General features: G+C 41.5%; 1 protein-coding gene across 1 annotated transcript; it reads left to right on the top strand.

Annotated features, from left to right (window-relative positions):
* Positions 1-301: 301 nt before the first annotated feature.
* On the top strand, positions 302-22,675 carry znf330 (zinc finger protein 330). Its single transcript, XM_080199824.1, has 9 exons — positions 302-493; positions 4,628-4,647; positions 9,183-9,253; positions 12,537-12,616; positions 13,140-13,266; positions 17,300-17,404; positions 18,598-18,644; positions 18,884-19,001; positions 22,208-22,675. The coding sequence occupies exons 1-9, from the start codon at positions 374-376 to the stop codon at positions 22,495-22,497; spliced, it is 978 nt and encodes a 325-aa protein (XP_080055950.1). The 5' UTR covers positions 302-373; the 3' UTR covers positions 22,498-22,675.
* The last annotated feature ends 457 nt before the right edge of the window (positions 22,676-23,132 follow it).

Below are 23,132 nucleotides of genomic sequence, written 5' to 3'. Positions count from 1 at the left end.
GCTGAACAGCGCAAGATTGCAGTTGGTTAGCTGTCCTCTAACCGTGTCCCCCTTCCCAGGACAAATTGCTCCTCCTTCCCTGCCCACCAGTGAAAATGACTCCAGAATGAAAGATTCCGGCCACCGTTTCAGATCAATCAGCATTAAGGAGCAGCAGGTCAGTGAGGTACCAGCCCAGCATTACCCAAATGGAGGAGCAGGCTGCTACGGTGATTGGAGGGAGAGCGCTCAGTGACGCGAAACAAGCGCGCCGGAAGAGCGGCGCTCGGTGATGACTCGAAGTTTCCGGTGTCTCCCTGAAACTCTTCCCACGGGTTTGGTGGGTCTCTGCTCATTGTTGGTGCCCCCGCTCCGTCCGCACCGGCTCCTCGCGATGCCCAAGAAGAAGACCGGGGCCCGCAAGAAGGCCGAGAGTCGCAAAGAGCGGGAGAAATTAACCCGGGCGGCCAGAGACGTCGTGGATGTGGCCAAGCACCCCTGCAATGCCTCCATGGTGGGTAAAGAGCAGCGGGCAGGGGGCTGTCCACCTGCCCTGGCTCAGTGAGCTGGTGCAGGCAGGGCCCAGGCTTCACACAGCATCACAAACTGCCCTCCACTCCGCTCATTCCAACCTCTCAGTCACTTGCTCTGACTCAAAACCCTTTCCCAGACTATCGGAGTGTTTCCATTTAATTGACTGATGCGATATGTGCTGATTAATTTCCCTTTTACTGGACCCCCCTGAGTGTTAGAATGTGTTAATTAGAATCAGCAGTGATTGTCATCGTTATATGTGGACAATTACCTCTAGTGTTGCAGAACCCCGGAAGTTAATGGCATTTGCTACCAAAAAAACCTGTTGAACTTTAACCTGGTATTGTGAGTCTTAGTGTCTTATAACTCTGACCAGCCTCCCACCTTAATCCCTGTCTTAACTTGAGCTCACCAGAGCACTGTTATTTGAATCCTAAGTCACACCAAGTCCTGTTCATCAACCTCTGCCCCTATGCGTTTTGACATACATTGGCCTCTGTTCCAGCAATGTGTCGATTTACAAGATTCTTATCCTTGTTTTCAAATCCGTCCATGCCCTTGTCTCTTTCCATCTCTAACATCCTCTGAGATCTCTGTGCTCCTCCAATTCCACCCTCATGTATGTTCCTAATTTTCATCCCTCCACTATTGACAACTGTGTTTTCAGGTACCTAGTTCCTAAGCTCTGGATTTCACATAGAATGCCGACAGTGTAGAAAGAAGCCCATCGAGCCTGCACTGACAACAATCCCACCTAGGCCCTATTCCTGTAACCCCATGTTTTGACCCTGCTAATCTCCCTGACATCAAGGGTCAATTTAGCAAAACCAGTTCATCTGACTTGCTCATCTGTGGGACGAAACCAGAGCACCTGGAGAAAACCCATCAGACATGGTGAGAACGTGCACACTCCGCACAGTAACCCAAGGCTGGAATTGAACCCGGGTCCCTGGTGCTGTGAGACAGCAGTGCTAACCACTGTGCCAGCGGACTGCCCATAGAATCCCTATAGTACAGAAGGAGGCCATTGGTCCGTTGTGTCTATACCGACCATGATCCCACCCAGACCATATTCCCGTAAACCTCATTTACTCTGCTGTTCCCCTGACGTGGGTCAATTTAGCGTGGCCATTCAACCTAACCCCCATATCTTTTGACTGTGGGAGGAAACCCATGCAGACATGGGGAGAAAGTGCAAACTCCACACTGACAATGACTCAAGCCAGGAATCAAACCCGGGTTTCTGGCACTGAGAGGCAGCAGTGTTACTACTGCCACCGTGCCGTCCCTAAATTTCCACCTCTCCCCTTAAACCATTTTTTTAACCATTCTTTTGGTCACAGCCATATATATTCTTACGTTGTCAAATCATGTTTGCTAATGTTGTGTCTTGGAAGGTTTTACAATGTAAAAGGTGTTTTATATAGGTAACTTGTCAGAAAATAAACATGGAGATTGCATGAGATACAGGTTGACAGCAAAGGACCAACTATGTGAAACAGTTGACTGCTGCTGGGATAGAAACCTGCTGATTTTCTGTTATCAGTTTTATGTTTGTAATTTTATTAGAGGATTTTTTTTATTTGTTAGTGGGATGTGAGCATTGCTGGGTTAGCAGCATTTGTTGCCCATCTTAATTGCAGTGGCATGGTGGCAGAATGGATAGCACTGTTGCCTCTCAATGCCAGGAACCTGGGTTCAATTCCGGCCTTGGTGACTGTCTGTATGGAGTTACAAGTTCTTCCCGTGTCTTCATGGGTTTCCTCTTGGTGCTTCAGTTTTTTCCTACCGTCCAAAGGTATGCAGGATAGGTGCATTGGCCTTGGTAAATTGCCACTTAGTATCCAAAGATGTGTAGGTCAGATGGGTTAGCCATGGTATTTGAATGGGGATAGGGCAGTGTAGTGGGCCCTGGTAAGATACTTTGTCAGAGAGTCGGTGCAGACTCGATGGGCTGAATGGCCTCCTGCTGCACTATTGGGATTCTGTGCCCTTAAGGTCGTGGCAAGTTGCCTTCTTGAACTGCCGCAGTTCATTTTGTGTTGAACCCCGTAGAGCTGTAGGAAGGGAGTTCTAGCGTTTTGAACCAATGCTAGTGAAGGAATGATGATATAGTTCCAAGTCAGAGGTACTGACTTTTATATTGGCCTAGATTCTTCTGCAATAATGAGGTCCAAAAGCATATGCCATGAATGTTGTTGTTTTACAAAACAGATCTTACAGTTACAAACTTAATGCAAATTTCCTGGATTTCTAATTACACTATGCCACAGTGAACGTAGCACTGAATCCAAAGCAATGCAGCCAATAGCCAATTACTTTTGATGTTTTAAACTGACAAAGACAGTTCCCAAAGAGCACTGCAGGTACATGTTAAAGTGTTATTCTTTCACCAGCTTGGACTATATATAATTCACATCAGTAAATCTCTTGTTTTAATATTGCTGGATTCTGAATACCTTAAAACAGTAATGATTAGCATTCAGATTCCAGCTAGAGCAGATGTGTGGCCCTTGATTGTTGGAACTAACTGTCCATACATTTCTAAAATGTGTTACAGTGCCAGGTGCCTTGCTGTCCTCAATGAGTATGTTGATTTACTATTTTGGAAAACAAGCACTTTTTTTCTTGTCAGGCACAGTTTCCACCATCTGATCTCCATGTGATTGGGCAATCCCAGTGCCTTCTGCTTTTCTCTTAAACAAGTTGTTACTTCTCTGGGTTGGCTCTGGATAGTGTCTGATTCAGTAGATGAGGACCTGAAAATGTTATGTACTCCTATTGGAGAGGCATCAAAATCAAATACTAATCAGACTACCTTTTTTTAGAAAGAGAAGGCTTCACTTAGTGACCAATTAGTTGTAAATTATTCAAGGAGCTGCTTGCAAGATAAGATGTTGTTAAAATTCAAATAATTATTTATAATAAATTTGATAAATCTTGCTTGTCCGATTACCAGTGCTATTATTTTTCAGTGTAAGTGACATTAATGAGAAGCAAGTGGCAATTAAGGAAATTTTTAATGATTTTATGGAGGCAGTGTTATGATGATTAATTTCTTACTGTTTTGGTGAGAGTATTAGTGCAGTGATGCAAATGTTCCAGGAAATTATACAACAAGTCACTTAGAAACTCTCCAGGAATTTGGAAATCATACAAGTCACTTGGGAACTGTCCAGGAACATAGGAATCATTGCATATTTTATTTAGGGACTTCCCAGAATTCTGGGCTATTGTCATATTGTCACAAGACATGTTTTTTATGTAGCCACTAGGCTTTGATCATATTGTAAACATTGGGATTTATAAAAGTCACCGTGGATCTTTTAGAGCTTTGTAAAGATGTATCAGATGCTGTGCATGGCTATCAAATAGGACTTGTCTGCACATTTTAAAATTCCTAATCATTAAATAGAGGTTTGTGAATAGCAGTGAGGTATGCAATCTATTCACTGATCAAATCGTGTGAACAGAGCACCCCCTACTACACCAGTACGGCATTTTTTTCCAGTTCCCACATTGGCTATCATGTGGTGTGGGAGTAAGGTTGCTCATTATTAACAATGCTATAGACCTTTGCCCACTAGGAATGTATTGCGCTATCTTGAACCCACTTCATATAGGAGCCTTATGGTCAGTAAACAGTGAAGACTGATACAACCAGGCTTGTTTAAACTGAACCCAGGTTTTGAAAGTGAAATCCTATCTCTTGTAGGAAATGTCTTAATTCACTGTTGAATATGAGTGCACAGTTCAAGAGCAGTTGTTGTTGAATCTACTAATATTAGAGTTTTTTGAGAAATGAATTATTTTAAACACAGGTTTTGCTTTAGAAATATTTGGTTATGCAGAAAATTGTGACAAACAGATTTAATGCTTTTTAGAAACTCATTCTCAAGGCCTGGCTGCTATTGGCACAGCCAGCATTCAATGCCTGTCCCTAGTTTCCTGGGGTTAATAAAACTAAGTGGTTTTCTACCCAGTTCAGGAGATAGTTAAGAGTCAACTAGCGTTTCTCTTGAGAATGGGAAAAAAAATTCATTATTAAAATTTTTGAGAGATTTTTTTAATTCTGCTCTAATAATGTTTTCTCTTTTGTTTCCAATGACAACAGGAATGTGATAAATGCCAAAGGTAAAATATGTCAGAACTTAATACTTTCCTTGTTCAATGTTTGTTGATTTAATACTTAACCTCTTTAGTCATAGACAATGACAATGCAATTATCTATTACCATATTAGCCTGTTGTGTGTGCACTATAATACTATATTGAAAATTTTCAACCACATATATAGAAAATTAACCTGATGTCAAGGAACTTCTTTATCTCTGTTTCTGTTAGCTTTCCCGTCTAAAGAAAAAACTCCAGTAACCTCCCAAATCTGGAAGGGCCCTGTTAATTGTTTAAGTTTATAATACAGATGTAGAAACATAGAAAATAGGAACAAGAGGAGACCATTTGGCCTTTCAAGCCTTATCCTGCCATCCCCTCCATATCCTTTGATCCCCTTCACCCCAAGTGCTTTTTGGAAAAAACAGCAATGTTTTGGCCTCAGCTGTTTCCTGTGGTAGCGAATTTCACAGGTTGACCATTCACTAAGTGAAGAAATTTCTCTTCATCTCTGTCCTAAATGTTCTACGCTGTATCCTCGAACTGTGACCCCTGGTCACAGGTGGGATGGTCTTGGTCTGAACCGTGCTGGGACCAGAGTCCTGGCGAATCATATAACTAGGACTGTAGATAGGGCTTTAAACTAATTGGGGAGGGGGGGCAGGGTGCAGGGGTGGGAGAAATTACAATATCTAAAGTAAAAGAGAGGGTATGGGCATGGGAAAATGTTGAGGATGTCCCAATAATAAAGGGAGTAGGGGGCATGAGAAAGGTTGGTAGCGTTCCTTCAAATAGGGTCCAGATAAAGGCTGGAATAAAGACACTTTACCTGAATGCACAAAGCATTCGGAACAAAGTGAATGAGCTGGTGGCGCATATCAGCACAAATGGATATGGTCTGGTGGCCATTACGGAAACGTGGTTGCAGGGTGACAGGGACTGGGAGCTGAATGAATGTCCAGGGGTATCAAGTGTTTAGGAAGGATAGATGGGAGGAAAAAGGGGGTGGGGTAGCTCTGCTGATTAAGGATAATATCAGGGTGGTAGTAAGGGAAGATGTAGGCTCCAAAGAGCAGAACGTGGAATCGTTGTGGCTGGAGATAAGGAACAGCAAGGGGAGGAAGACGCTGGTGGGTGTGGTCTATAGGCCCCCAAATAATAACTTAGAGGTGGGGCGGGCTATAAACAAGCAAATAAATGATGCGTGCCAGAACGGAACGGCAATAATTATGGGGGATTTCAATCTACATATTGATTGGTTGACCCTGTTGGACGCGGTGGGCTTGAGGAAGAGTTCTTGGAATGCTGCCGGGATAGTTTCCTTGAACAGTGTGTGACGGAACCGACGAGGGAGCGAGCTATCTTAGATCTGGTGTTATGTAACGAGGCAGGTAGAATTAGGGACCTTGTTGTGAGGGATCCTCTTGGGACGAACGATCATTGTATGGTTGAGTTTTTGATGCAGATGGGAGATGAGAAAGTAAGGTGTCGGACCTGTGTCCTCTGTTTGAACAGAGGGGAGTACGATAGGATGAGAGAGGAATTGGCAAATGTAGATTGGGGGCGCAGGTTGGTCGGTAGGACTGCTGAGGAACAGTGGAGGATCTTTAAGGAGATCTTTTTCGGTGCTCAGCAGAAATATATTCCAATGGTAAAGAAGGAACATAGGAGAAGGGATAATCAGCCGTGGTTATCGAAGGAAATAAAGGAGAGTATTAAATTAAAAGCTGATGTGTTTAGAGTGGCTAAAAGTAGTGGGTGAGAAGAAGATTGGGAGAGGTTTAAAAATCAGCAAAGAATGACTAAGAAGTTGATAAAGAAAGGAAGGATAGATAGACAATGAAGCTAAACTAGCACTAAATATAAAGAAGGACAGTAAGAGTTTTTACAAATATATAAAGAGGAGAAGGCTGGCTAGAGTGAATGTTGGACCCTTAGAGGATGAGAGAGGGGATTTAGTGGCAGGAGATGAGGAAATGGCTGAGGCCTTAAATAAGTTTTTTGCCTCGGTCTTCACGGAGGAGGATGCGAATAGTTTGCCAGATATTAAAGATAGAAGGATGGTAGGAGTTGAGGGCCTGAATGCGATTATTGTCACTAGAGAGGTAGTGCTTAATCGACTAGCGGGACTGATGGTGGACAAGTCCCCAGGACCGGATGGAATGCATCCCAGGGTTCTGAAGGAAATGGCAGAGGTGATAGTAGACGCCTTAGTGATTATTTACCAAACTTCGCTGGATTCCGGGGAAGTGCCGGAAGATTAGAAAACGGCTAATGTTACGCTGCTGTTCAAAAAAGGTAGCAAGCAAAAGGCAGGGAATTATAGGCCGGTTAGTTTAATGTCTGTTGTTGGAAAAATGCTGGAATCTGTCATCAAAGAAGAAATAGCGAGGCACCTAGAGAAGAATTGTTTGATAGAGCAGACGCAGCACGGACTTGTTGAGGGGAAGTCGTGTTTGACAGACTTATTGGAATTCTGAGGATGTGACTAGTGCGGTAGACAGAGGGGAACCGGTGGATGTGGTGTTTCTCGATTTTCAGAATGCGTTTGATAAGGTGCCGCACAAAAGGTTGCTTCAGAAGGTTAGGGGGCATGGAGTTGGGGGTAAAGTGTTAGCGTGGATAGAGGATTGGCTGTCTAATAGGAGGCAGAGAGTTGGTATCAATGGGTGCTAGTCTGATTGGTAACTAGTGGAGTGCTGCAGGGATCGGTGCTGGGGCCTCAGCTATTTACCATTTATATAGATGATCTGGAGGAGGGGGCTGAGTGTAGGGTGTTGAAATTTGCTGATGACACAAAGACGAGTGGAAAAGCAAATTGTGCAGAGGGTGTGGAAAGTCTGCAGAGGGATCTAGATAGGCTGAGCGAGTGGGCGAGGACCTGGCAGATGGAGTACAATGTTAGCAAATGTGAGGTTATCCACTTTGGCAGGAATAATAGTAGGAGGGATTACTATTTAAAGGGCGAAAAGCTGCAGAATGCTACGGTGCAGAGGGACCTGGGGGTCCTTGTGCATGAGTCGCAAAAACCCAGCCTGCAGGTGCAGCAGGTGATCAAGAAGGCAAATGGGATGCTGGCCTTTATAGCGAGGGGGATAGAATATAAAAGCAGGGAGGTCTTGATGCAACTGTACAGGGCACTGGTGAGGCTGCAGCTGGAGTACTGTGTGCAGTTTTGGTCGCTGCACTTGCGCAAGGATATTTTGGCCTTGGAGGGAGTGCAGAGGAGGTTCACTAGGCTGATACCAGAGATGAGGGGGTTGGACTATGAAGAGAGACTAAATAGACTGGGATTGTACTCGTTGGAGTTTAGAAGGATGAGGGGGGATCTTTTAGAGATGTATAAGATAATGAAAGGGATGGATAGGGTAGAGGTAGAGAGATTCTTCCTGCTCAGAAAGGACAGCAGGACTAGAGGGCACAGCCTCAAGATAAGGGGGGGGAGCAGTTTAGAACGGAGTTGAGGAGGAACTTCTTCACTCAAAGGGTGGTGAATCTCTGGAATTCTCTGCCCGTTGAAGTGGTGGAGGCTACCTCGCTAAATATATTTAAGACACGGCTAGATAGGTTTTTGGTAGGAATTAAGAGTTATGGGGAGAAAGCGGGAAAGTGGAACTGATCCACTTCAGATCAGTCATGATCTTATTGAATGGCAGGGCAGGCTCAAAGGGCTAGATGGCCTACTCTTGCTCCTACTTATGTTCTTATTATGGTTCTGGACACCCCCACCATTGGGAACATCCTTCTTCCATCTATCCTATCTAGTCCTGTTAAAATTTTACAGGTTTCTATGAGACTCCCTCATTCTACTGAACACTAGCAAATCCAATCGTAACCAACTAAATCACTCCTTATACGTCAATTCTGCCTTCCCCAGAATCTGTTTGGTAAACCCTCTCTGCACAATGGCAAGAACATTCTTCTTCAGATAAGAAGACCAAAACTGTGCACACTGTTCCATAGTGTGGATCAGGGGTTATAGGGAAAAGGCAGGAGAATGGGGATGAGAAAAATATCAGCTATGATTGATAGGCGGAGTGGACTTGATGGGCCGAGTGGCCTAATTCTGCTCCTATGTCTTATGATCTCCCAGCTGTGGCTTCACCAAGACTATGTATAATTGCAGAATGACATCCCTATTCCCGCACTTGAATCCACTTGCTCTGAAGGCCAACGTACCATTTGCCTTTTTTGCTGCCTGTTGCACCTGCATGTTTATCTTCGGTGACTGGTGTATGAGGGCACCCAGATCCCGTTGCATATTTTCCTTATAATTTATGGCCATTTAGATAATCTCGCTTCCCATTTTTGCTAGCAAAGTGGATAATCTTACATTTATCCAAATTATACTGCATCTGCCATTCATTTGCCCACTCACTCAACCTGTCCAAATCACACCAAAGAATCTCTGCATTCTCCTCACAGCTCGCTCGCCCTCCCATCAGCTTTGTGTCACACTGCCGTATGAATTCTAGTGCAATAGATGCTTATCACGTGACTCCCCCAGGATCTAACTTTACGTTTGTTTCCCATGTTCATTTTCCTTCGTTGGACAAGACGGCAAAAGAATCGAGCTTTTTGTTACTTCTGCAATTCACTACAAAAGTTACCTATTTGCGCACAGTGTGGTGAGTAGGATTTAATATGTTCTTGAATTAGTTGCTTCAGGCAGAGCGCACTTGCCACGCCATATATTTAACTGTTTTATCATACTTTGTTTTAAAGCGCTTAGTGATACTGAGATCCTATTTGATGTGTACAAACAGAAGAGGCCAATTAGATCAATGACCTCAATCTAATCAGATGAGAGTTGTTGAGGACATTGACTGTTCCATTGGTGTTGTAGTAAATTGAAGGCTGAAGGCTAGGCTGTTGGTAGTTTGGATATTCTAAGTGAGGGGCATATTCTCTTTTTTAAATGTGGTCACAGAATGAAGTGAGATTAGGAAAGGATAAGGGGATGTGAGGGTTACAAGTGGAGGGGAGGTGATGGCCTAGTGGTATTATTGCTAGACTATTAATCCAGAAAGTCAGCTAATGTTCTGGGGACCCGGTTTTGAATCCTGCCACAGCAGAGGGTGGAACTTGAACTCTTTTTAAAAGAAACATGGAACTAAGCATCAACTGATAACCATGAAACCATTGTCAATTGTTATCTGATGCACTAATGTCCTGATGGGAAGGAAATCTGCTGTCTTTACCTGGCCTGGCCTATGTGTGACTCTAGAGCCACAGTAATGTGGTTGACCCTCAAATGTCCTCTGATCAAGGGCAGCTAGAAATGGGCACTAAATACAAGCAACACCCATGTCCCACGAATGAATTAAAAAAAAGTATGTGAATAGCACATTGGCACATGTGAATAGGCACATATTGATAACCACCGTGATGGGATTAAAAAGCCACAAGAAATGTCAAGTGTTGTGGTTATGTGGATGGGTAGAAGAGCTTGTTTGGTGAAACAGGATCATTGAGGACAAGAATAATTAATTGATGGCAAGGGGAGGCATCATCAAGGTTGAAATCAGAGGATGAGGAATCTTTGGGTAAAAGCTAATGGATGTTAGGAGGGAAGTTATCTTGATTGTTCTTATGTTCTGACAGTGAGGAGTTTAAAGAGTGAATTAGGTGCAGAAGGATTGCGATTCCTAACTTATTTCCCCCTCAATATCTCTCATGGATTGGTTCCATCTGGTCTCAGCTTGATCAATCTGAATAGTTATCGTAAAATTAAAATAAACATCAACATTAACACAAATTAATAATTGACAACAGTGACACTAATAAGTCATCAAAATTGACAATTTTGAGCACCTGAGTTATTTATCAACATGGAAAAGAGGTTGAAGTTAAAATTTCACGGATGAAATACAAGAAAACCCCACGTTCTGACAGATATTTAAAAATAACTCTGTAGTAAGAATAATATGATGTCGGATTATTTAAAAAGCGAAATACAGTTCCTTAAACTGGGCTGTTGCTTTTGAGGTTAGAAACTACAATGTTACCATTACATTAAAAAAAAACTTCATTTAAATTAAATCCAGATTCTGTGAAGATGGATAATCATCAGATTAAGCTTAGCGTGCTGTGGCTCATCAAGCTCCCTGAGAAACAAATCCATTTCAAAATCTCACTTCATGAATCCCGATTGATCTCTTTTCTGGTTAGCATGGGACTGTTAATTGGATTCGTTTGTCCTGTAAGCAGGGACAGATCAGATACTGGACTCATTCCAAGAGCCCATTAACCTACCCAGCTTCTTATTGAGTTTCACTGGCACCAGGCTGCATTTATGTGCTCCCCTCCCTGATTGTGAGATCCTTGAAGCCTCCAAGACCATCTCCTTTTCCTACCTTTACCTGCTGCAGGTCCCTATGACTTTTCAGGCTCCATTTGGATATGAGTGCTGCATGAAGTCTTTTAATTTGATAGGGAACTAATTCTTGGGAAACTGCAGGCCCTGGTTGAAAAAGAGGCTCGAGAAAGCTAAGTGTAGCAGATCATAGGAGAATGGTGTGAAGAATGAAATCAGCCGTCCAAGGCTAGAGAACGGGGAAGCCCAATAATTATGAAGCTGGTTTTTAAAAAAAGAGTGGGGGAAAAGCTGGCCAGGAAATGGCAAATTAGATAAATTGCTGCTCTTGTGTGTTTTCTGTGTAGAATGCTGAGGATTAGGTTGCGGTAAGATGGAAAAAGCATATGTTTTGAAACAAAAGGATTGGCTGGGGGGAGAGATTAGATCACTGCTTGGAGGACATTATTGACAGCCAACAGATACAATATATATGGAAGGCATACACAAAAATAGAACTTGCTTATCATGACATAGGATCCATGCGGTGCAGAAGGAGACCATTTGGTTTGTGTGATTCTCTGACAGAGCATCTTTTTCAAGCCCACACCGTTGCATAACCTTGTGCATTTAGCATACTAATCCCCCTAACCTATACCTTTGGATATTGAGGGGCAATTTCCCATGGCCCATCCACCTAACTGCACATCTCAGGTGTGTGGGAGGAAACTGGAGCATCTGGAGGAAACCCACATATACATGGGGAAAATGTCTGTATGGAGTTTGCACAATCATTCAAGGCTGGAAACGAATCCGGATCCTTGATGTGGTCAGGCAGCAATGCTAACCACTATGCCACCATGTGCCTGTTCCCCGTGGTAATCTATTGATGACCTAGCAGAGTATATGGTGATGCAGACTGTGTCCCTGGTCTAAGATGGCACATTCGTCGGAACTACCCATGGACATGGCTGTTGTCTTCAAACTTTGGGGCCCAGCGGCATTGAGGAGGCAATATGATCTGGAATGAGATGGATCAGGAGAGCCATCATGGAGAAGGTGCCTCAGACCAGACCCAGAGTTCTTAACGAGCAATGTAAAAGAACATTGCTAGTAGCTCAATTTTTAGCAAAATACTGTAGATGCTAAAAATGTGTAACTAAAACAGAAAATGGTGGAGATACAGATTGGTTAGCATCTGTGGAGAGAGCATGAGAGTTTGGTTTGGCTGCAAACCTTGAAGGCCCACCAGCAGCATGGTGGGACAGTGGTTAGCACTGCTGCATCACAGTGCCAGGGTTTAATTCTGGCCTTGGGTGACTGTGCAGAGTCTGTACATTTTCCCTGTCTGGATGCTCTGGTTCTTCCCACAGTCCAATGATGTGAGGGTTAGATTGTCCATGCTGTTGTTCCTTAGTATTAGAGAGATTAGTGTAGTAACTACGTGGGGTTACAGGGATAGGGCCTGGGTGGGATTGTTGTCAATGCAGGCTCGATGGGCCAGGTGGTGGTCTCCTGCACAGTAGGGATTCTATGATTTAGTTTAGTCTGCTTCTGTATGCAGAAACTGTAACAATATGTTTCCTTTTTGTAAGTTGCATATTTCTGTACTCTAGGTAAAACAAAATGTATGCTGAAGAGCTCTGACTGTGTTGTTAAGCACCCTGGTGTCTACAGTACAGGGCTTGCCATGGTGGTGAGTATTCACTTGGTTTTTCTGCATCTGTGTAATTGGTGGAATTTTCCTCTAGGGCATTTTTGTGGCTGGGATTTGACATTCATTCATAGTGCGCCTACCTTGCTTGTATTTTGTACTTTTCTTGAGCACCAGAAATTTGGAGTACATCTTGACACAATTGTTTTCATTTAACCAGTTTGCTATGAATCACTTATTGAATTTATAGTGCAGGCTTTAAATTAGTCCAATGTTAAAGATTGCCAGGAGAAAGAATCTAGATCAGCCTCAGAAATAGTTGGGCAAGATTGTTTGTGTGTGCATATTATTGATGCTAATTACAAGTTTTGTTTCTCACATTGTGATAACTTGTAAAAAATTTTTCTTATTGTGCCTGATGAGAATAATATTGAAAAATGTATTTTTTAAAACCTCTTTGTTAGTATTTGTGAACTATAAACATCAGGTACATGAAACTGAAGCTTAATCTACTTAAAATGTGGGTAGCCAGGAAGAAAATCATTTTTTTCCTTTCTTCTCTTAGGGAGCAGTTTGTGACTTTTGTGAGGCTTGGGTGTGTCATGGGAGGAAGTGCCTGAGCACACATGCCTGCAGCTGTCCCCTTGCTGATGTTGATTGTATTGAATGTGAGCGAGGTGTATGGGACCATGGTAAGGATTATCTTGAATTGCCTCTTCCAGGAAGACTAAAGAGTTTTATACTGGATAATCGGTATACACAATTGATGACGGTTGTGCAATATGATTTTGCAATATGGCTTGATGGTAATAAAGTTAAGATTAATAGTGACCAACAAGAGTATGATGTAAACTGTATTCCGTGTCCCCTTATCTATTTCAATTACAATTCAGGTAGTTCTTTAAAAAAAAAGTTAATATTAAATTGAAATGGAAATTAAATTTGTGCGGTTTGTTGGATGTTTTTCAGGTGAATATCCATTTATTGAATTAAGCAACAGGATATATTCTGATGATTCATAACAGTTTTATTTACCAAGGTGTTACCAGTGATCTGTTCAATCTAACTGGTCTATTTTTTGCCCACAGTACTCTTACTATATAAGTTGTAATTTTCTCAATAACAGTTTTAACAACAGCTATACTGTTAAATTGCTCTGTAAACACTAGTGAAAGGAATGCTTGTTAACACTTGCCTGCCACATTGTAAGGGGGATGCCTGTCCCATCCCTTGTTCTTCTGCAGAACCAGTTGTAATGTCTCTGCCTCCAACCAATATTAAATGCAAGTAAAATCTTACAGCTGTAACAAAACTTTCATGCGGATGTTTCCTGAAACATCAACTGGAAGTTGCAAGTAATTTGGCCTGTATTGTGAAACTTTAATGTGTCTTGCAGCCATCCAATCTGCCCCTCCCATCCTTGTAGCCTAGCCCCAGTTGACTGCAGTCTATCTGCTCTCCACCGTCTCCAGCTAAAGCAAAGATAAATTGGACCCTGTTGCTGACACGGTTTTCTGCCGGTTTCCCTTTCTTTCTGAACTTCCACATTTGTTTGTGCGTCCATTGACTTTTGCCCAGTTTTATTGATACTGATATTTTACAAATGGGTCCTTGAAATCTTTTGGCCCCATTTTCTTACAGTCATTTCCATTCCTTTAAATAAAAATCCCAGCTTCCTTATGAACTCTACAACAGATTCTGTGCCAATTGCATTTAAAAACTCATGGGCTGTTCTTGTCTCTGCCCATGTGTTTTCTTAGTTCCACTTCCTCCTTGAGGACATTGGCAGAGAATGGGTGACCCCATAGCTTTCCAGCACCCCTACCCTTCCCCCTGGTCTTTGGCCCAGTTATCCTCCAGCCCTTTAACGCTTATCCTGAAAACCAGATTTGATTTGAGTTCAACTGAGTTGAATATTGACAAGCAAACAACATATCTATGCTGGCATGTCAGCTACGACTCTTGCCAGCTTTTACTGATGTACCATAGAAAGCATTCTGTCTGGTTGTATCGCAGCTTGGTATGGCTCCTGCTCTTCCCAAGATCGCAATAAACTATAAAAGGTTGTGAATGTAGCCCAGTCCATTGCACAAACCAGCCTCCCATTCATTGACTCTGTCTACCTTTCCCACTGCCTTGGGAAAGCAGTCAACATAATTAAGGACCCCATCCATTCCAGACATTCTCTCTTTCATCTTCTTCCATCAGGAAAAGGATACAAAAGTCTGAAGTTATGTACTAATTGACCTAAGAACAGCTTCTTCCCTACTGCCATCAGACTTCTGAATGGACATACCATACATTACATTACCTTTCTCTACAACCTAGCTATGACTGTAACACTACATTCTGCACTCTTATTTTCTTCACTATGAATGGCATGCTTTATCTTTTTAGTGTGCAATAAACAATACTTTTCACTGTATACTAATATATGTGACAATAATAAATCAAATCAAATATATACCATACATATAAAACCTAGAAATAATTAGTATAACACACCACTTAATACATCATAGCATTATTTATAAATATGGGGTCAGCCAACTCAGTTGTCTGTACGGCTGGTTCATAATGTGAAGCGATGCCAACAGCGTGGGTTCCATTTATAAATGTACAAAACTACAGCAGCGTATTGTGCCATTCATGTCTGAGCTTCTGGGTTGCTGTGGAATGCCTGGAAAACCTGTGAGGAACTTGATTCTGTGAAGGGCCATGTTCCCTTTAAGCCACGCAGCAACCCAAAGCTCCCCAAGCACATGAAGCAAAGATTGGTCCCTTTATAAGTTGCTGTGAAGGGGCTGGGCACCCCGAAATGTTGATTGGAATTGTTGTATTGAGGTGCAAGACTTTTGTTGCTTCCATTGTGAAACTAATTCTTAAACTAATTCAAATGCGGCAACATTTTAAAATTGTTGTCATGGTATATGTGTAGCATTTTCAGATTAGATCTTCTGTAACATTTTATGTGCAATAGTTCTTTCTTTTGATTAAATAATACTTGTGACAAACTGGCCTCATATAACTCCAGCCTATTAATCCACAGTGCCATCTATTGACTGTATTAACAATCTACAGCAGGATAACATTTTAATACAAATAATAGCCTCCTGCCTTAGGAAACCACTACTACACACTCACCCGAGGCCAGATTTGAACTCGTGTCCCCAAAGCTGTGAGACAGCAGTGCTAACTACTGTGTCACCATGATGTCCACTAGGATTGCTTTTTATAACCTCTGCAACTTCACTCCTGTCTCTGCTTATCTGGCGCTGAAACCCTCATTCTTAGCTTTATTATCTCTAGATTTGGCCATGGCTGGTCTCCCAATTCTACCCTACATAAACTCGAGGTCATCCAAAACTCTGTCCATGTCTTGACCAGCATCAAGTCCCATTTCCCTGTCCTTGCTGACCTGTATTGCCACCCAGTCAAACGAAGACCTGACTTTAAAATTCTCATCCTTGTTTCCAAACTCCCACACCCCATAGCCTTGCCCCTTGCTGTCTCCAATCTTTTCCAGCCCCACAACCCTCCAAGGTACCAGCGCTCCTCTAAATCTGGCTTTTTGTGCATTAGCAATTATAATCACTCCACAATTGGTGGCTGTGCTTTCAGTTATCCAGACCCTAAACCACAGAATACCCTCCCTAAACCTTGGCACCTGTCTACTTTCTTTCTTTAAGACCTACCTCTTTGACCAGGCTGTTGGTCATTTATCCTAATATCATCCCCTGTGGCTCGGTGTTATACTTTGTTTTAAAATGTTTTGGTGAAGCACTTTGGGACATTTATTTGTGTAGCGCCGTAGATGTAATAAAAGGTTGAGCTGCAAAAGCTTGAATGATGTTGTATGCAGTAGATTATCTTGTAGCATGGTCCTTACACTTAGCTGATTAGTTTACTTTCATTGAGCATATTTTTCTCTTGTATGTTAATAAGTACTGTACACATCCGTGTATGTTGCTATTTGTTTCACAAACTGTTGGCTAGCACCTAGTTAATCAATTGTAGTAACGTAGGTGGTTTTATTCTGTTTTAAGCGATGCATTAATTAACATAATAAGTACATCAAGTAATATCGTGTGGGTTATGCTAATTGCTTAGTGCATGAATTGATATTGTGCCTAGCCATATGAAGTGGATGGTCTTGTTTGCTAATTCTTGTCTAGTAATAGCTGTTTAGGCAAGTTACTTCTGCCAGATAAGGCAGTTCAGCTGCCAATGCATAAATGAGTTTACAATTCAACTGTGAAGGATGTGACCATGCAGCCTGACCATAATCCTTTACTCACCCAAAGTCTACACACAAATACTTTACCGAATGAGTGCCTAGATATTGATTAGGGGTAGAAACCCTGGCTGATTTTTCTATCCCATTACAAAGTGTAATGAAGAGCTGATAGGATTGTTGTCTTTTAACCCCCATTAAAACTTTTTAAAAAATAAAAGTTTATTTTAGTAAACAAAAACACTTCTAGACTGTCCAAATCTTGGCCTGAGATTATTTTTCTAAGTTAATTTTACACCTGAAATGGGTTTCAGCTGAATTCCTTGAAGTTGTCTCTCGCAACAGTTGTGAAGATCAAATTATTGATTTATTGTGCAATTATTGCACAATAAAATTATTGTTCTCTGCCTAGGTTAAATATTGTAATGTTTCTGAGGAAGTTGCTCTGTTGACTGGGACATTTCCTGTATCTCAATTTATTGTTTTTATAGGAGGGAGGCTGTTTCGATGTTCTTTCTGCCACAATTTTCTGTGTGAAGATGATCAATTTGAACACCAAGCCAGCTGCCAAGTCTTGGATTCTGAAACTTATAAGTGTGAGTCATTTTTGATGTATCTGATGCAGATTTTTCTTACAAAACCCCAAGACTATGAATTTGTTGCTTTTCTTAAAGTTGCTTTTTATTTGCACTTGGCACTGGTGTGGTGGTATGGCCACTGGACTAGTAATCCTGAGACTTGGTAATACTCTGGGGACCTGGCTTTGAATCCCACCATAGCAGATGGTGAAATTTGAATTCAGTAAAAAACAACCTGGAATTAAGAGCCTGATGACTATGAAACCATTGTCAATTGTTGTAATCACCCATTTGGTTCATTAATATCCTATAGGAAGGAAATCTGCCACCCTTACCTGGGCTGACATGCATGCAACTCCAGACTCACAGCAAGGTGGTTGACACTTAAATGGACTAGCAAATCATCCAGTTCAAAGGCAATTAGGGATGGGTAATAAATGATGGCCTAGCTAATGATGCCCACATTCCTTGAACAAATAAAAAAAAATTAGTGGCTGTCCAATGACATGTTTTAACCGCATGTATCCAAAGTGCTTTGGTATCAATTTAACTTTTGGAATTGGATTGATCGATTGTTGTCTGGCTGTAATCAAATGATTTTGGGGCACTCCATACATAGTTGGTGCTCCTGCAGAACACACGTATACATTTGCAACTCTGAAAAATATTTCTCTCAATGTATTCTATGGAAGTGCTACATCATGATGCAGGAAGTTTTCCATTTCCCAGCATCAACGTTGCTTGCCTTGGTCACTATAGTCACCCAGCAAACTAAATATGATGGAGAGTGAGCATGAAATTGGCTATGAAATTGTAAAATGATTTATGAGAGATCAGAAAGGACTAAGTTTAAAGTTTATTTATTAGTGTCACAAGTAGGCTTACATTAATACTACAATCAAGTTACTATGAAAATCCCTTAGTCGCCACACTCTGGCACCTGTCCGGGTACTTTGAGGGAGAGTTTAGTATGGATAGTGCACCTAACCAGCACATCCTTCAGACTGTGGGACGAAACTGGAGCACCTGGAGGAAACTCGTGCAGACTCCGCACAGATAGTGGCCCAAGCCAGGAATTGAACCCAGATCCCTGGTGCTGTGAGGCAGCAGCGCTAACCACTGTACACTGACTAGATCAGTTACTGGTTCAGTTGATGATTTGTGTATTATTATGTTTCTGCCTTACTGATGAGAACATAATTTCTTTGCAGGCATCTCCTGTAATCGCCTCGGACAACATTCCTGCCTACGTTGCAAGGTGAAACTAACTGCCCTTAAACAATTTTTCTCTATTCCACTTCTGAGATTTGGACTCCACAAAATATGCTGATTAAATTCATGCTCTGTAATAAGTGGGCATGCTGATTGTGGTTTCTAAATGGAAAGTTCAACTGAAGTACAAGTTCTTCTAACTTTAATGCTAGACTTTCATTAGTGACTTCTGTTGAACCACAGTTGCCCTTTTTTTTTATTCTTCTCTCTTCCCTATACCTGCAGGCCTGCTTTTGTGATGATCATGTTCGCAGCAAGATCTTCAAACAGGAAAAGGGAAAAGTGCCACCTTGTCCTAAATGTGGTCATGAAACACAGGAGACAAAAGATCTATGCATGTCCAGTAAGTTTGATTATAATGGTTTCACCCGTTTATCTGTCTGTATGTCTTTAAACAATGACTCACAACTTCCCCAGATGCAGGGGGCTTAGGTCAGAGGGATGGGGTGGGGGTGGGATTGAGGGGGATCCACTAGGAGGCATGTGTGAGGAATATCCCATGTGAGACTGGATCTGGGTGTTTAAATAGATACTCTGGAGTTGGAAATGATTTTTTTCCCTCTAACTCTTTCAGAGTAACTATCTGGTTAGAACTGGTAGAACCATCTGAAGCTAGGGATCTAAGTTGTTTCTATCGGATGGTCCTATCCCAGCACAATTGTCTAGGGGAATTTAGCTCTTCTAGGCAATTGCCAAGTAAACCTTCAAGTGGGAACTTATGGGAGAATATATCTGAAAAATTACTGCATGGATTCCAATGAAACTTGGTACACAGTACGACCCAAGGAATAACTGATTAGTATTTGACAAGGATGTGGGTCTAGATCCTGGAATTTTTTTTTAAAGGATCCATTAACACTGGGGCAAATTGACTTGTTTATTTAGAATTTTGTGGATTGTTCCTGCTGATGTGGTGGCATTTATCAGAGTGAAAATATGAGCAGGGTTTTCAGGGTAGATGGTTGGATGTGGATTGGATTGAAGCTTCCTCAGAGATGGAAGCTCCAACTTTGTAGTTACAGAGCATCAACCAGGCAGGGAAAACTCTCGAGGAAGAACTGCATGATTGTAATAATGCTGAGTTAACGCAATGGGGCAGAAGTATGCACTCTGAGTGGCCTCTCCACTTGTCAGATATTGGATTGGTCTATTTTTGTCAAAGGTTTGCAATATTTAACATTGCTTTGAAGAAGATCTCATAAACCATGAGGGCATTTTATTATTAAATGGCTGTAAGGTAATATTTACTGTCATGGGATGTTTTAAATCACACACCTGTCCCCCATTGCAGTGTTTTAATATCTCCATCCCCGTTTGCAAATGTTTGCCGGGCTTCTTTTCACCCTACGTATCAGTCAATTTCGTTAGTTCGTCCATCAGTGATTCAGCCTCTGGTTCCTCACTATGGAATTCCCTTTTGCCTTGTTATATTGTTACCCACCTCTTGAAAACCTTTGACACTTCCTACCCTCAAACTTTTTCCCTCACCTGGCATTTAGTCTGCAATGTGCCTTTTGGATGCTTCTCCATTTGACATCTTTGAACAGTTCAGAACAAAATATAAAGCAACTGAAATAAAACGTTGCCATTTGAATTTGTATTTTTTTTCCTATTTAGTATATTAAAGGATGTGGAAGAAATATGCACACAATACATGTCATCCTGGTGATACCCACTTGAAGCAGTTCTATCACTTGAAAAAGGTTAAAAGTTTATTTATTAATCACAAGTAAGGCTTACATTTACATTGCAACAAAGTTACTGTAAAATTGCCCTAGTCGGCACACGCTTGCGCCTGTCGGGTCATTGCACCTAACCAACACATCTTTCAGACTGGTACCCTGGAGGAAACCCACGTAGACACAGGAGAACATGCAAACTCCACACAGATAATGACCCAAGCCGAGAATCGAACTCAGTTCCTTGGGGCTGTGAGGCAACAGTGTTAACCACTGTGCCACCGTGCCAAACATAGCTCTTCAAGCGATTTGGGTTCAATTTCATCCAAGATTGATGGGATTATGTTTTTTTTAATCCATATTTTAAGGATTTATACTTTTTGCATGAAATTGTTTTGATATTGCTAAATTGGGTAGTGAGTCTTGAGTCAACCACGTAAATTACTCACATATTAGCATTGTGTTTGAAGCTTTACAAAAGGCTGCAAGGATGGTTTGTCCAATTAATACAGGATACCAACTGGTGTAGTAGTAGGGAGAATGTGCTTTTCAGGGTATCTGAAATTGATGATTGAGGCAGAGGTTTTGTTTTGTATCTGACTTTGCCATCTTTGATTTGGGAATACCTGATAGCTCAGCAGAATGCCCATTCTTGAACCTGTACTTAAGTTTCCAGGAACAAGCTTATGTCCGTGACACTGTTAGTTCAGGTATTTTACTGCAGCAATGCCTGCAAAAGGATAAGTATTTTTAGGTTTAGCCTCGAGCAGCTCTTGTTTGGAGGGACTGCACAGTTATCATGTGATGCCATGTTTCTCGTGAAGTACAATTAGAAAAGCTCTATTGAATCACACAATTATTTCATTAGGTTTAAATTTGAGATTATGGGGTCAGCCATCTGAGGCCCCTGATGGGAGTTATTTAATTTGCAATGTGTTAATTGCAACCACAGGTTGTCCTCGTCTTCCATTATGCAATCAAATAATTCTTCATGTTTTCACGTCACAGTTGACTAAAAATGTATGGTTAAGATCTAGTTGTGGGTGACTTTATTTAAATGTCGATCCCAGCTCTAAACTGGATGGTGGGACTGAGGGAACAGGAAAAAGAACAAGTATTTTATATGAGGCAATTAAAAATTATGATTGGTTATGCTGGTAGAAATTATTAATTTAGTAGAAACACTGGGGACTGGATGGATGTATTGACCATTTTTATTATTTTTGCATGTTTCAATTGTGTGTGAAACTTATAACTGTCAGCTGTAGCTCAGTTGGTCACATGCTTGACAAATCTTAAATTTGATTTGATTTACAAATAGGGGCGTCTTGACAAATACATGAATAGGATGGGAATAAAGGGCTACGGTTCCTGGATGGACAGCATGGTCGGTGCAGGCTTGGAGGGCCGAAGAGCCTGTTCCCGTGCTGTAATTTCCTTTGTTCTTTGAGTTCGAAGCTTGTTTCACATCCCAGTGCCATCCCCAGTGTCCTGGCCAATATTTATGCCTCAATCAACATCACATTATCTGGTCACAATTGCCTTATTGTAAGAATTTATATAGTATCCTTCACAATCTTAGGACATCCCACAGCACTTTATAGCCAATGCAGTACACTTGAAATGTAGCCACTATTATAATGTGGGCATTAAAGAATTTGCTTTAATATTTGAATGCACGCATCAAATTTAAAAACAAAATTCAGGATGCTCTGCAAACTGCACAGGCCTGTTTTAACTCTTAGTGAATGGTTTTGTGGAGGTTAAAATCCCACTCCATGTCCTTGTGTAATATTTAAATGATTTGGTTTTATCAAAATATAACAAAAATCTTAAATTGTTAATCAAATGAATTGCCTTTGTGTTTTAGCCCGCTCATTGAAGTTTGGCAGACAGTCTGGTGTTGACGATGACAGTCCATCTGGTTATAATGAATACTGGAAAAATCTGGCATCTGGCGGAGGTGGAGCATATACTGGTGACGATGATGATGAGTATGGTGAAGACGATGATGAATATGAAGAAGAGGAGGATGATGATACAGAAGAGAAAACTGACAGAGAGGCTGACAATGTTGTTAAGGGTTATAGTGATGAATTTGCTGCTCTAAATCTGGGGCGAACTTACGCAAGTGGCTATGCAGACTATGAAGAATCATAAGAATGTATCATAATGGACACTCATTGAGGATGGTGTATTACTTTATATTTTAAAATGTACCTTCAAGTGAAGTGTTAATGTAAGATGAATGATTACTTCTTGCAGTCCAAATTTGTGTTGGTTTGAAAGCTACATCTCAATAGAAACTTCCTTCAAATAAACACCATTTATGAATTCATTTGTGTCCCTTAACTAAAAATGCTTTCCTTTTAATTATCCGGACATTTGACATTTATGTCTTTCTGCATTTCAGTTGTTGCTTTCTTATTTAACGTATGTTCCCATCAAGAATGCAATTTATACATGGTCATTGCCACTGATTATTTGGCTTAATAGGAGCTGTCTAAGTTATTATTATTAATTGTCGTTTTTAAATATTCATTCTTGTGACATGAATGTCTTTATAGCATGGCTCAGTTGCCTATGAGTAGGTGACAGCGAGCCAAGGCCATTTGGCTCAGCTGGTTATATGACTTTGAGTTGGTGGTGGGAAAGCAAACATACTGATGTCCTGAGACCTTGCCCCAGCACTCTGATGTATCTGTTTGTAGAGGGTTGTAGTGAGCTGATGATGTTCAAAAGCTTCTGTCAATAAGTTGGCAGCTGCCTGAGGCTCTCTGATAGTTTTGAGAGCA

Source organism: Carcharhinus amblyrhynchos, chromosome 1 (genome assembly GCF_965287045.1).
Source record: "Carcharhinus amblyrhynchos chromosome 1, sCarAmb.v2.hapA, whole genome shotgun sequence".
NCBI classification, from domain to species: domain Eukaryota; kingdom Metazoa; phylum Chordata; class Chondrichthyes; order Carcharhiniformes; family Carcharhinidae; genus Carcharhinus; species Carcharhinus amblyrhynchos.
Note: the sequence above shows the minus strand (reverse complement) of the source record. Positions and strands in the feature narration are given on the sequence as shown.

Bases quoted from the DNA above. Each gene is read 5' to 3' on its own strand.
- znf330 (XM_080199824.1), top strand. From the start codon at position 374: ATGCCCAAGAAGAAGACCGGGGCCCGCAAGAAGGCCGAGAGTCGCAAA. The intron at 12,617-13,139 runs GTGAGTATTCAC...TTCTTCTCTTAG, and splicing joins GTACAGGGCTTGCCATGGTG to GGAGCAGTTTGTGACTTTTG. The intron at 13,267-17,299 runs GTAAGGATTATC...TTGTTTTTATAG, and splicing joins GCGAGGTGTATGGGACCATG to GAGGGAGGCTGTTTCGATGT.